This window comes from Hyla sarda, chromosome 1 (genome assembly GCF_029499605.1).
Source record: "Hyla sarda isolate aHylSar1 chromosome 1, aHylSar1.hap1, whole genome shotgun sequence".
Taxonomy (NCBI): domain Eukaryota; kingdom Metazoa; phylum Chordata; class Amphibia; order Anura; family Hylidae; genus Hyla; species Hyla sarda.
Genome location: NC_079189.1, coordinates 249,011,770 through 249,025,830, shown reverse-complemented (window position 1 = coordinate 249,025,830; position 14,061 = coordinate 249,011,770). Strand labels below are relative to the sequence as shown.

The 14,061-nt window shown below is 43.5% G+C and overlaps 1 protein-coding gene across 4 annotated transcripts in view; it reads left to right on the top strand.

The window, feature by feature from the left end:
- Positions 1-9,229: 9,229 nt before the first annotated feature.
- LSM4 (LSM4 homolog, U6 small nuclear RNA and mRNA degradation associated) overlaps positions 9,230-14,061 on the top strand; it is a 33,091-nt gene continuing 28,259 nt past the window's right edge. For 2 of the 4 annotated variants that reach the window (XM_056551967.1, XM_056551966.1), the window contains exons 1-2: positions 9,230-9,336; positions 13,904-13,945. In XM_056551967.1, coding sequence (XP_056407942.1) covers positions 9,334-9,336; positions 13,904-13,945 — 45 coding nt within the window. In that variant the 5' untranslated portion in view covers positions 9,230-9,333. The other 2 variants (XM_056551968.1, XM_056551972.1) reach the window with 2 other exon arrangements.

Here is a 14,061-nt window from a genome sequence, read left to right as displayed (position 1 = left end):
CATTCTGAAAAACGCACTAGAAGAAGTTCCAGCAGAAGAGAGATTCAGAGGCCTTTATTCTCTGGTTTTTGCAGTCCCGAAGTCTTCAGGAGATTGGAGACTGTTGGTGGATCTGTCATTCCTAAACAAATTTTTCCTGAGAAAGAAATTCAGGATGGAGTCGATACGCTCATCTATCCTGAATATCCAGAAGGGAGATTTCTTGGCCTCCATCGATCTCCAGGACGCCTATTTGCATATCCCCATTCTGCCAGCACACAGGAAATTCCTCAGGGTGGCAATCTCTCACCACCATCACATCCAATACCTACAGTTTACCTGCCTCCCATTCGGCATTACCTCAGCCCCACGCGTCTTCACAAAGGTGGTGGTAGTCCTCACTGCAGCACTTCGTCTTCAAGGGATTTTTATCACTCCATACCTAGACGACTGGTTAATTCAAGCATCATCAGAAGACCTTCTCTCACATCACCTCAGCATCACTCTCCATTTTCTGCTATCCCACGGGTTTCTGGTCAACCAGAAAAAATCACCTCTGGTTCCATCCACGGTGATTCAGTATCTAGGCTTCATTATAGACACTCAGAAGATGCGTCTTTTTCTCTCTCATCAGAGAGTACAGAATCTGCAAGATGCAGTCCAGGTCCTAATATCATCAAGGGCCTGCTCATTGAGAGAAGCCATGAGGGTACTAGGGATGATGACTTCCTCGATAGAAGCCGTCCCTTGGGCCAAAATGCATTTCAGACAACTACAAGATCACATTCTCCGCCGTTGGAACAAGTCTCAGGACTCTCGGGATACAATAATCAACATCCCTGCATCCCTCAAGTTGGATCTCAGATGGTGGCTTCAATCGGAACATCTTCTCCAGGGCAGCACTCTCCTGAGTCTGAATCAAGTAGTCCTCACTACGGATGCCTCAGGCTCCGGCTGGGGTGCTCATGTTGGAGACGCATGGATACAGAGTCCATGGGAGCCACAAGAGTTGGCGATGTCATCGAATCTGAAGGAGCTGACTGCAGTCAGGAAGGCCCTGTTTCATTTCAAGACCCTGGTTCAGCACAAAGCGGTTCTGATTCAGTCAGACAACATCCCCTCGGTTTTCTATCTAAACAAACAGGGAGGGACACGGAGTCGGCATATGCAAGTGGAATGCGCTCGTATCATGAAATGGGCCGAAGCAAATCTTCATTCCATCAAGGCAGTCCATATAAGAGGAGTGGACAACATTCAAGCGGACTGGCTCAGCAGGAATGTGATCAACCCGGGGGAATGGGAGCTGAACCCCAGAATTTTCAGCAGATTGACGGAGATGTGGGGTTCTCCGAGTCTGGATGTGATGGCAACTTACCTCAACAAGAAAACTCAAGAGTTTTGTTCCCTATCGAAGACAGGCGGTCCAGTGGCAGTGGACGGTCTGTCAGTCAGTTGGAGGAAGACTTTCATCTACGTTTATCCCCCGATGCCATTAATTCCAAAAGTCCTTCAGAAAATCCGGGACGAACAGGTGAAAGCGATAGCAATACTTCCTTTCTGGCCCAGAGGGGCCTGGTTCCCCATCGCTCTGAAGTTATCGAAAGGACAATATTGGAAGCTTCCGGAGATCAAAGATCTACTGATACAGGGGGGAATGATGTATCCAGACCTTCGCAGGCTCCAGTTAACGGCCTGGATTTTGAACGCAGAACATAGACAAATCAAGGTCTTTCACAAGAAGTAATTAATACCCTTCTGTCATCCAGAAAACCTACTACCATGAGGACTTATGCCAGGGTATGGTCATTGTTTCTGGCCTGGTGTCAAAGGAACGATTGCTCTTTTGAAGAAATATCAGCGGTACTTCAGTTCCTCCAAGAAGGGTTTCAAAAAGGTCTGAAACCCAATACCCTGAAAGTTCATTTCACTGCAATTAATTCACATTTGAATGGAGTTTTCTCAAGATCGGCCCTGATTTCCAGATTTTTCAGGGCCATTAATAAGCTCAGACCTACCTTTCACAATCCTATTCCCTCCTGGGACCTGCCTATGGTGCTAAAATGCCTGTGTAATCATCCATTTGAACCATTAGACGAAGTAGCTTGGAAATGGTTGTCCTTTAAGTGCTTATTTCTAGTAGCCATCGCATCCGCCAGAAGGCTAAGTGAGCTCCAAGCCTTGTCATCTAAAGAACCATATCTGAGAATTGTTCCTGACGCGGTGATCTTGAGAACCATGCCTGGTTTTTTGCCTAAAGTATCATCTGTACTTAATCTAAACCAGGAAATTATTCTTCCAGTACTTAAAGATGATGAGGATAACGCTCTTCACCTTCTAGACGTTAAGAGGGCTCTAATGACTTACATTACCAGGACGTCTGCATTTAGACAGTCGGAAAGCCTGTTTCTCCAGTTTCATGGGCCTAACAAAGGAAACAAGGCAAGCAAATCATCTTTAGCAATGTGGATTAGGGATACGATTAAGTTCTGTTATGAGTTGGAAGGCAAACAATCGCCTCTCTTACTGAGAGCCCACTCAACTAGATCAACGGCCACTTCCTGGGCTGAAAGATACCATGTACCCATGGATCAAATTTGCAGAGCGGCCACTTGGTCTTCACCAAACACCTTTGTCAAGCACTACAGACTGGATGTGTCATCATCCGAGGGGTCAGCCTTTGGCTTGAGTGTTCTTCAAGGTGCCATGAGTTGCTGATTCCCTCCCTTTGTTATTTTTTACTGCTTTGCAAATCCCATTTGGTGCCGCCTTAGGACGTACAGGAAGTAGAAAATTTGTTCCTTACCTGAAATTTTCTTTTCCTGAAGTCCGAAGGCGGCACAACTTACCCACCCATTAAATTGTTATTGCTGCATACGATACGAGGGTTGTGTCTTTATTAGTGATATATATAGGGGCACCTCAGGTGTGTTGATTAACTTGTCTTGATTACATTGCTATCAACTACTCTCATTCCGGGCAAGCTGGAAAGCATTAACCCATTTGGTGCCGCCTACGGACTTCAGGAAAAGAAAATTTCAGATAAGGAACAAATTTTCTACTTATTTTTTACATATGCAAAAGTCGTGAAACCCCTGTGGGGTATTAAGGTTCACTTTACCCCTTGTTACATTCCCCAAGGGGTCTAGTTTCCAAAATGGTATGTCATGTGTTTTTTTTTTTTGCTGTCCTGGCACCATAGGGGCTTCCTAAATGCGGCATGCCCCCAGAGCAAAATTTGCTTCCAAAAAGCCAAATGTGACTACTCCTCTTCTGAGACCTGTAGTGCGCCAGCAGAGCACTTTTCACCCCCATATGGGGTGTTTTCTGAATCGGGAGAAATTGGGCTTCAAATTTTGGGGGGTATTTTCTGCTTTAACCCTTTGTAAAAATGTAAAATTTTTGGGAAGCCAAGCATTTTAGGTAAAATTTTTTATTTTATTTTTTACATATGCAAAAGTTGTGAAACCCCTGTGGGGTATTAAGGTTCACTTTACCCCTTGTTACATTCCCCAAGGGGTCTAGTTTCCAAAATGGTATGCCATGTGTTTTTTTTTTTGCTGTTTTGACACCCTAGGGGCGTCCTAAATGTGACATGCCCCCCAAAAACCATTTCAGAAAAATGTTCTCTCCAAAATCCCCTTGTCGCTCCTTCCCTTCTGAGCCCTCTACTGCGCCCGCCGAACACTTTACATAGACATATGAGGTATGTGCTTACTCGAGAGAAATTGGGCTACAAATACAAGTAAAAATGTTCTCCTTTTACCACTTGCAAAAATTCAAAAATTGGGTATACAAGAACATGCGAGTGTAAAAAATTAAGATTTTGAATTTTCTCCTTCACTTTGCTGCTATTCCTGTGAAACGCCTAAAGGGTTAAAAGACTGACTGAATGTCATTTTGAATACTTTGGGGGGTGTAGTTTTTATAATGGGGTCATTTATGGGGTATTACTAATATGAAGACCCTTCAACTCCACTTCAAAACTGAACTGGTCCCTGGAAAATATTGAGTTTGAAAATTTTGTGAAAAATTGGAAAATTGCTGCTGAACTTTGAAGCCCTCTGGTGTCTTCCAAAAGTAAAAACTCATACATTTTATGATGCAAACATAAAGTAGACATATTGTATATGTGAACAAAAAAAAAATTATTTTGAATATCCATTTTCCTTACAAGCAGAGAGTTTCAAAGTTAGAAAAATGCTAAATTTTCATTTTTTTCATCAAATTTGGGGATTTTTCACCAAGAAAGGATGCAAGTTACCAAATTTTTTTTAGCACTGTGTTAAAGTAGAATATGTCACGAAAAAACGATCTCGGAATCAGAATGATAAGTAAAAGCATCCCAGAGTTATTAATGTTTAAAGTGACAGTGGTCAGATTTGCAAAAAAGGCCTGCGTCCTTAAGGTGAAAATGAGCTGTGTCCTTAAGGGGTTAAAATGGTGGTGCCACTAAATGTGCTGTTTAATTGCCCCTCTTCTCCTTCTCTTTATTATTTTTCCCTTCACCTTCCACCCGACAGTACCTTTATGGTTGTAGAGGTCTTTAGACAATGTGCCTCTTGGGCGCTGAAGTGCCGAGTTCGCGGGCGCCTGTAGAGGAGGAGGTATCTCCGGTTATGGAGTCCTCACTCCGCTCACGCATGCCGTCTCCTTCTCCCATTTCCGCAGTCAGCCACGAGTCCCCTCCCGGCTCTCCTCTGTTCGGGACCCGAAACACGCAGCCTCTACCTGGTAAGGGTTATCTGTGCAGGGCATCAGGCAGCTGCACCGGCTCTTTTTATCTTCTGTAGCCGGGACGGAGCAGCGGGAAGATGGCGTCTGTCTCCTCTCTGAGGCTCTGCCGCCATCTCGCTGTTGCGGGCTGTGGCAGCAGCTGAGGACCCTGCAGCACTATCTAAACAGCCCGGAGAGTTCCTCTGCGCTCGGGGGTGAGACTGATCGGTGCCGGTCAGATGCAGTCGGTTGAAAGCCGGTGTTAGCCGCGTTTTATTCAGGATGGGAGAGGGAGCTACTCAGCCATGCGACCTCTCTCCTCGACGGTTAGCCACGCCCCACCCCCTGTCACTTTAAGCATTAATAACACTGGGATGGTTTTACTTTTCATTCTGATTCCGAGAATGTTTTTTTCGTAACATATTCTACTTTATGTTAGTGGTAAAATTTTGTCGATACTTGCATAATTTCTAGGTGAAAAATTACAAAATTTGATGAAAAATTTGAAAATGTATCATTTTTTTTAGTTTGAAACTCTCTGCTTATAAGGAAAATAGATATTCCAAATAAATAATATTTTGATCCACATATACAATATGTCTACTTTATGTTTGCATCATAAAGTTGACATGTTTTCACTTTTGGAAGACATCAGAGGGCTTCAAAGTTCAGCAGCAATTTTCCACAAAATTTTCAAAATCGGAATTTTTCAGGGACCAGTTCAGTTTTGAAGTGGATTTGAAGGGCCTTCATATTAGAAATACCCCATAAATTACCCCATTATAAAAACTGTACCCCTCAAAGTATTCAAAATGGCATTCAGTAAGTGTGTTAACCCTCTAGATGTTTTACAGGAATAGCAGCAAAGTGAAGGAGAAAATTCAAAATCTTCATTTTTTTTTTACATGTTCTTGTAGACCCAGTTTTTGAATTATTACAAGGGGTAAAAGGAGAGAAATCTTCCTAAAATTTGTAAACCATTTTCTCTTGAGTAAGGAAATAACTCACATGTGTATGTCAAGTGCTCTGTGGGTGCACTAGAGGGCTCAGAGGAGATGGGATTACAAATTTTGGGGGGCATTTTCTCCTATAAACCCTTCTAAAAATCGGGGGGGAAAAACAGGATTTTAGTGAAAAGAAAAAATTCATTTACACATCCGACTTTAACAAAAAGTTGTCAAACACCTGTGGGGTGTTATGGCTCCCCGTACCCCTTGTTACGTTCCTTGAGGGGTGTAGTTTTAAAAATGGTATGCCATGTTATTGATTTTTTTGCTCTTCTGTCACCATAGGGGCTTCCTAAATGGAACATGCTCCAAAAAACCATTTCAGAAAACCTCACTCTCCAAAATCCCACTGTTGCTCCTTCCCTTCTGAGGCCTCTACTGCACCCGCCGAACACTTGACATACACATATGAGGTATTTCCTTACTTGAGAAAAATTGGGTTACAAATTTTGGGGGGGCTTTTTCTCTGTTTACCCCTAGTAAAATTTCAAAAACTGGGTCTACAAAAACATGCAAGTGTAAAAAGTGAAGATTTTGAATTTTTTCCTTTATATTGCTGCTATTCCTGTGAAACACCTTAAATGGGCACTGTCACCAACTTTATTTTTTTATATGTTGTAGTACTTATGTACTACAACATATCTCTAATATACTTTTATAATTTTTTTTTTTTTTATTAAAAAGGTATAATTTACATTTATAAACCGGCCACTGAAAAAGGACTGATTTTGGAGTGGCAATCAGTCCTTTTTCAGTTAGGCTGCACTCGCTCCCTGCCTGCTCAATCAGACAGGCGGGAGCGAGCGCATTGGCTCCCCGGCCACTGGCTGGGAGGCCACTCCTCCCGCACATCGCCGCCTCGTTGCCGCCGCTGTTCCTGCACGCCCACTGCCGGACTCTGCAGTAACTGCAAGTGTAATGAGGGAGCGGGGTATGCGGGGCAGGGGGGGAGGGGGGAACGGGCTAGTGCCGTGGGGGGGTGTGTGGTTGGGGGAACAGGCTAACAAAAAAAAATTATAGGATGGTGGGAGCTACCCTTTAAGGGTTAACACACTTCTGAACGTCATTTTGAATACTTGGGGGGTGCAGTTTTTATAATGGGGTAATTTATGGGGTATTTCTAATATGAAGACCCCTCAAATCCACTTCAAAATGCGTGAAAAATTGGAAAATTGCTGCTGAACTTTGAAGCCCTCTGATGTCTTCCAAAAGTAAAAACATGTCAACTTTATGATGAAAACATAAAGTAGACATATTTTATATGTGAATCAATATATAATTTATTTGGAATATCCATTTTCCTTATAAGCAGAGAGCTTTAAAAAAAAAACAACGTAAATTTACCACTGTGTTAAAGTAGAATATGTAACGAAAATAAGCAACCTCTGAATCAGAATAATTGGTAAAAGCATTCCAGAGTTATTGATGCATAAAGTGACAATGGTCAGATGTGCAAAAAAGGGCAAAAAGCGCTCAGTCCTTAAGGGGTTAATTTTTCAGAGGCTCTTTTAAAAAAAAAAAAATTAAAGAAATGATGTGAGTGGTTGCTATGGGCAACTTTTCCTCAGGGCAGGTTTTTATAAATCTCCCCCTATATACAGCTATCTATAGATAGCTGTATATTCTGTATGCTGCCCAAAGGGGCTATAGGAGCAGGGAGTTCTGCCAATATAGTGACAGGATTCCGGACTCCTGTATAGTATACACGGGTACACTGTGGGGGAGATTTATCAATACCTGTCCAGAGGAAAATTTGCCAAGTCCCATAGCAACCAATCAGATCGCTTCTTTCATTTTGCAGAGGCCTTTTCAAAAATGAAAGAAGCGATCTGATTGGTTGCTATGGGCAACTCAGCAACTTTTCCTCTGGACAGGTTTTGATAAATCTCCCCCTATGTACCTATGTGATGCTATTCATCACTCCTGACCTCCTCACACTCTGTGGACCGGGCGCTCTGCACCCAACCCACAGAGTGGTACCTGAAGACAGTGAAAAATCTTCCGCAGGGTACAAAATTGGCTGTTTCCACACACCAGAAAAAAGACCCTGAAAAACAGCCAAAATGCAGGAAAAAAACTGTGGCAGCTTTTCTGGCATTTTTTAAGGAGTGAAAAAAAAATGGAATCCTAGTCTAAGGCTGGGTTCACAATACAAAATCTCTGGTCAGAAATATATCAGCAGGAGATAACCAGGGTGGCCGATGCCAGCTGAATCAGTTAGCGCCATTCCAATAGGTGGCAATGTATTCCGTGTGTATGCTGCCGAAAGAATGACAGAAAATTAATTTCTGCAACTGAAGACTTGAAATTTTGTAGCTAAAATGGGACACTGCTGCACTGCAATTTCCGAGCTGAATTTTATTGCACTTTTGACTTTCAGCTAATATCTGGCCCAAGCATTTTGTGCATAAAGGCAAGTAAGGCTGGGTTCACACCACGTTTTTGCAATACAGTCCCCGTATACGTTTCAATTTGAAAACTGTAAGGAACCGTATTGAAAACTGTATGCATTGACTCTCCATTGAAAACCATATGCCAAAAGATGCATCTGGTTGTGTAAGTTCTGCGTCTTGTACGGTTTTGTCAGTTTTTTTCCCGTACCCAAAACCGTAGCCTACCACTGTTTTTGGTCCGGGTGAAAAACTGTATTGAAACGTATACATTTTTTTAAAACATGGGAGTCAATGGAAACCGTACAGAACCGTATGTGCGTATGGTTCCTTCCAGTTTTCACCATACGGTTTTTGACTTTGCACTGTTTTTTTCTTGGAATTTCAATCAAACAAGTGAAACTTTATTCATAATGGTATGAAAAGTTAAAAATGTATACTTTTTTTTCTTAAAACATAATTTTTCATTAAAATTTGTATACACGTTGTGAGACAGTTTAGTCAGGTTTTGAGGAATCCGTTTTTTTTTGTTTTTTTTTATCAAAAACCTGATACGGTAACTGTATTGCAAAAACATGGTGTGAACTCAGCCTAACACTAGACTTGCAGTGGTCTTCAAACTGTGGCCCTCCAGATGTTGCAAAACTACAACTGCCAGCATGCCCGGACAGCCAACGGCTGTCCTGGCATGCTGGGAATTGTAGTTTTGTAACATCTGGAGGGCCACAGTTTGAAGACCACTGCACTAGAGGGAAACCCCCTCATGATTTGACTAATCTAGCCATATACCTGCTCTGACCACTAGAGGGCATGGAGAGACATGAAGAATGGTTGCTATACCTACTGACCGATTTCTTCTCCATTACCGGACCTGACCATAACACATAACGTCTTACCTGGAAAAAGTCCACTCACGCATACTAAACACTTTTATTCCCGCTGCGTATACTACCTAAACGTAATATGCTACATATATGCTACCGTTGCAAAGTGTTCTCAATATAGCTAGCATTTTGGCGAGCGCCTTGTAAAACCGGCACAATTATCTGGCTTCGGAAAAATGGCCGCCGGTGTTTTTTAACAACTGTTTATTGGAAGAGACACGAGTGTCTGCAAAAGCGAGACGTTGTGTTCAGTGCGCTTTCCTATTGGTTCACTGCGTTGTCCGTCACGAGTCATACACTTCCGGTATACAAGTCGTCCAAGCAACGGAACGGAAGTCGCTGCCAGAGATCGTGGGGAGAATGGTGAGGCCGGTGCGCTTGTTGGCAGGGAGTTCCTAACGGGTTCTAGCGGTCACAGGTCTCAGTATATTGCTGCAATACACGAGCTGGACACGGGTTGTGTTTGTAGGCTGTACCTGCAGAAATGGCGGGATATTTCCTCACCAGTGTGTTACACTTCACTGTACCCAATGAGAAGTCATGATGATGTATTACTGGCCTGCCCACAATATGCAGCAGGGCTGGGAAGAGTCATTTATGGCCAGGTGACATAATGTAGTCAGGTTCCGTACATAGGAAGACGAGCAATACTATGTAAGGTTGTTTTCACACTAGTGAGGAGCCTGTTATTTTTACACTAGCTCATATTGCCATAATATTAGGAGTGCAAGGTTCACCTCTTTCTCCTTCACTTAAAGGAAAGTCACTGATCAGTGGGGATGCCAGGAGTCTGCCCCTGCCAATCTTAGGCCATGTTCATACTTGCAGAATTCCTGCAGAGATTCCAGAGCAGCAGAGTCCTATTGTATTTAATGGGATTCAGCTGCGCACATGGTGGAATGGAAATTGTGTTTTCCGTGTCCGCAGAAAGAATGAACCTGTTAATTAATTTTGCGGACTTTGGTACAGACAGGTAGTGCAGGTGACACTGATAACGATATTTACCTGATCCCATTCCATGCGCCGGTTCTCCAGCTATCTGCTTTGGTATCTCCTATTCCGGGGCCGGCTTGGCGCATGGACGGAGATTCATGACTTCACTGCTGCTGCTTCTTCTCTGCTGGGCCCCATTGCTAGCAAACAGCAGCTGTGACATGACTAAGAACCTATCTACTTAAAGCGCAACTGTAATCATTTTTAACCCCCCCAGACTACTATAATGTCGTTCATGATGACCATAAAGTGACTGCAGCCATACCTTTATCGCTGCTCTTCCTTCTTTATAACTTATAAAATCCTTTTATTCGGCAGTCTGATAGGCGTGGCTTGGGGTTCGCAAAGCCCTGTCTCCGCCACGCCTAAACTCTTTCAGCGCTGGGACCGCTGTGTAGTAAGACAGCACATGCGCCCCTCGCGTCTGGCTCTGATATTCTACAAAAAAAACAATGCCCACTGTTGTCCTCTTCGGCTCCCGGCGACCAGGTTGTGCAGATACTAGAGGCAGAGAGCTTGTTCGTTCACTGCCTCTAGTACAGCACATGCGCATAGACGGTGGGAGATCACGAGCTCTGTCAATTCAGGGCAGCGGCGCACACGTCTGAGAGGGGCGCATACGCACTGGATTTGTTGTGGACTGATGTCTTACTATATAGCGGTCCCAACGCTGAAAGAGAGGATAGGCATGGTGGAGTCGGGGTTTTGCGAACCCCAAGCCACGCCTATCCGACTGTGCCTGACTGCTGAATAAAAGGATTTTATAAGTTATAAAAGAAGGAAGAGCAGCGATAAAGGTATGGCTGCAGTCACTTTATGGTCATCAGGAACAACATAATAGTCTGGGCGGTTAAAAAAATTACAGTTGCGCTTTAAAACTTTTAACGTGTAAGAAGAATATCAAAAGTTTTGTATAATGACCGTAACCCTTTAAAGAGTACCTGTCATCAACAAAAACTTTTAATATGTTGTTCATAATCATTAATGAACATATTGTAATCTTAAAAAATATTAATATTTATACCAGTGAGAGAGACAGGTTGCCATCCCTCCCCTGTGCTTAGTCTGTATGCACACTGCAGAGCAGTGTTTCCCAACCAGGGTGCCTCCAGCTGTTGCAAAACTACAACTCCCAGCATGGCCGAACAGCTGTTGTCTGTCTGGGCATGCTGGGAGTTGTAGTTTTGCAACAGCTGGAGGTACCCTGGTTGGGAAACACTGCTGCAGAGGGAGAGCAGCATACAGGAAGACTGGCAGAAGCAGAGTCCCAGCCAGGCTTCATGTGACATCATGCCTGCCGGGACCCGCCTCCTTCCACCCCTCAGAAAGACAGTGCTCCTGAGCTAATGAATAGGGATAAAAAAAGGTATTTCCACAGCTTTTTAAACCTCAATAAACACAGGGATAGGCATAGTTAGAGTAAGGGACAGATGGGGAGGGGGATCAGGGAAAGTTTAGATGACAGGTACTCTTTAACCTGTTAAGGAATTGGAGCATAAATTTGCACCCTTGACATCCAATACTTAATACACCAGGGCGTAATTGTACAACCCGGATGCATTAAGTGACTATGAAGTGAGTGCAGGAGCTGCGTTCGCTTCATAGCAGGGAGTGTCTGCTAATATCAGTAGTCAGACGCTCACCGTTAATAACTAACAGTGGCGATCCAGCTGTTTCCCGTCGTTTACCCTTTAGAAGCCACAATAAAAGCCAATCACGAGGTCAAAAGTATTAGGTTATACTTCCCGAGTTACTGATGCAGCATGGCTTAGGCTATGTTCACATGACAGAATGTCCACACGGCAAATCTCTGTGCAGACACTCTGCAGACTGCAGGAGCCGGTGCTAGGGCTGCTCGGAATGCCCTGTCTCATAGACGGCAATGCATTTGATCTGCAGTCCACAAAAAGAATCGTCATGTTAATTTTTTTTCTGCGGACACCGGAATTTGAATTTCCCCCGCCAAATGTTTCCAGCGCTTAAATTCTGCTATGTGCACTGAGCAGCAGAATCCCATTGAAATCAATGGGGCTCTGCTGCCGAATTCTGACATGTGAACATAACTTCAGCCATTCTGTATCATTGGAGCACCGATCATACTGCACAGTGCAATACAAAAAAGCATAGCATTGTACATTGAAAGCAGTCGAATAATTGCATATAAAAGTCCCCTATAGGGACTCAAAAAAAAGTGTAAAAATGTTTTTAAAATATGAACCCTCCTGTAGTAAAAAAATAAAATCACTCTTCTTTTCTCATCCCGCCCCCCCCCCCCAAAAGAAAATACATAAAAATAATAAACTTATTTGGTATCGCCGTGTGCGTAGTTCTCCGAACCAATAAAATATAATGTTTATCATCCAGCATAGTAAACGTTAAAATATATTGGAAAAAAAATTATAAAAATATCAGTCCCATCAAAACAAAAATAACAATAAAAACACAGAACACGGTGAAAAAAATTAGCCCTCAGACATCCCTGTATACACCAAAGTAACAGTCAGACAATTTTAGGCATACTGATTTTGCTAAAAAAAAAGTTGTACAATAATTTAAATGATTAAATTGGGTAGTGTTTTCAATTGTATTGATTCAGTATAAAAGCAAACTGTACCTTTCATAGAGCTGATAGTAGTTGCCAAAATTATACAAATGGCCTTTTTTTTTCAGACAAGCATCAAGGATACTGTGCTGAGCTCCTCAAGTGACACAGCCTTGCACACCTCTTCACTTGCCTATATCTCCCCAGCCCCACCTTGATTGATGTACAGAGCCTTGCACCTAAGTCAAGTAGGGTGGGAAGTGAGGTGGCCTGCCAGGCTGTGGTGCTTAAAGGGGTACTCCACTGGGCAACGTTCGGAACTGAATGTTGGCCACGCCCCTCATGACGTCATGACCACGCCCCTCAATGCCAGTCTATGGAAGGGGGCTTGACGACCCCTCCCATAGACTTGCATTAAGGGGGCAATACCTAACAGCTATCCCACAGTGTCTGCAGCAAATACAGCTAACAGATTCCCTTTATCACACGAAGTAAACATACATACTTTAGGCCAGTTCTCAACACATCAAAGTAGATCATTTGTCTAGGATCCAGCGGTCATTATTTGTGCAGGCCAGACGGGGGAACACAGCAAGATGCATTTCACCATCCGACATTGTGTTACGTGTTTGATGATCCGGCTATTAAATTAAGGCACCGGATGAATGTAAATTGTCCTTCAAATTAGGGATCGACCGATATTGTTTTTTTTTTTAGGGCCGATATTGATAATCTGTGGACTTTAAGGCCGATAACTTATTTCGATATTCCGGTATAAGTTATCGGCTATTTCCACCCCCTGCCCGCTTCTCTCCCCCTGCCGGTCCTTAGTCCAACCACCACCGCACCCCCCAACCGCACCGCCCCGGCCAGAGATCAACATCCGCTGCCCCATTGCCTCACCCATCCCCAGTTTTATAATTACCTGTTCCCGGGGTCCGCGCTACTTCTGGCTCCAGCGGCGTCCTGAGCTGTCACTGTGCGCACTGACAGTGACGTCGCGTGGAGGGCGTCACTCGTCATTGCGCTGCGCACAGCGTAACGCAGGACGCAACAGGAGCCAGAAGTAGCGTGGACCCCGGGAACAGGTAATTATAAAACTGGGGATGGGTGAGGCAATGGGGCCGGGGCGGTGCGGGGCGGCGGATTATATAACTGACGATAACGTCCAAAATCATGAATATCGGCTGATAATATCGGCCAAGCCGATAATCGGTCGATCCCTACTTCAAGTGAATGGGATCAGTTACCTCCAGCATCAGATATATGTGAAGGGGTCCTTAGTTGCACATTGCTTTCTAACTAATATATAATGTGAAAAAGCTGTTCTTGAAATTTCTCTTGACATCTTCATGTATAACCCCCCCCCCCTCTTTCCCGCCTTATTTTTTGTAGCTTCCTTTATCTTTATTGAAGACTGCTCAGAACCATCCTATGGTAAGTTATCATTGAGCTCTATGTAGATTGTATACAAACTGCTGCTTTCTGTTGTAACCTAAGCTATTTTTACTTAGTTTCAATTCTTTGAACATTTTATATAAAACTGTCAATTA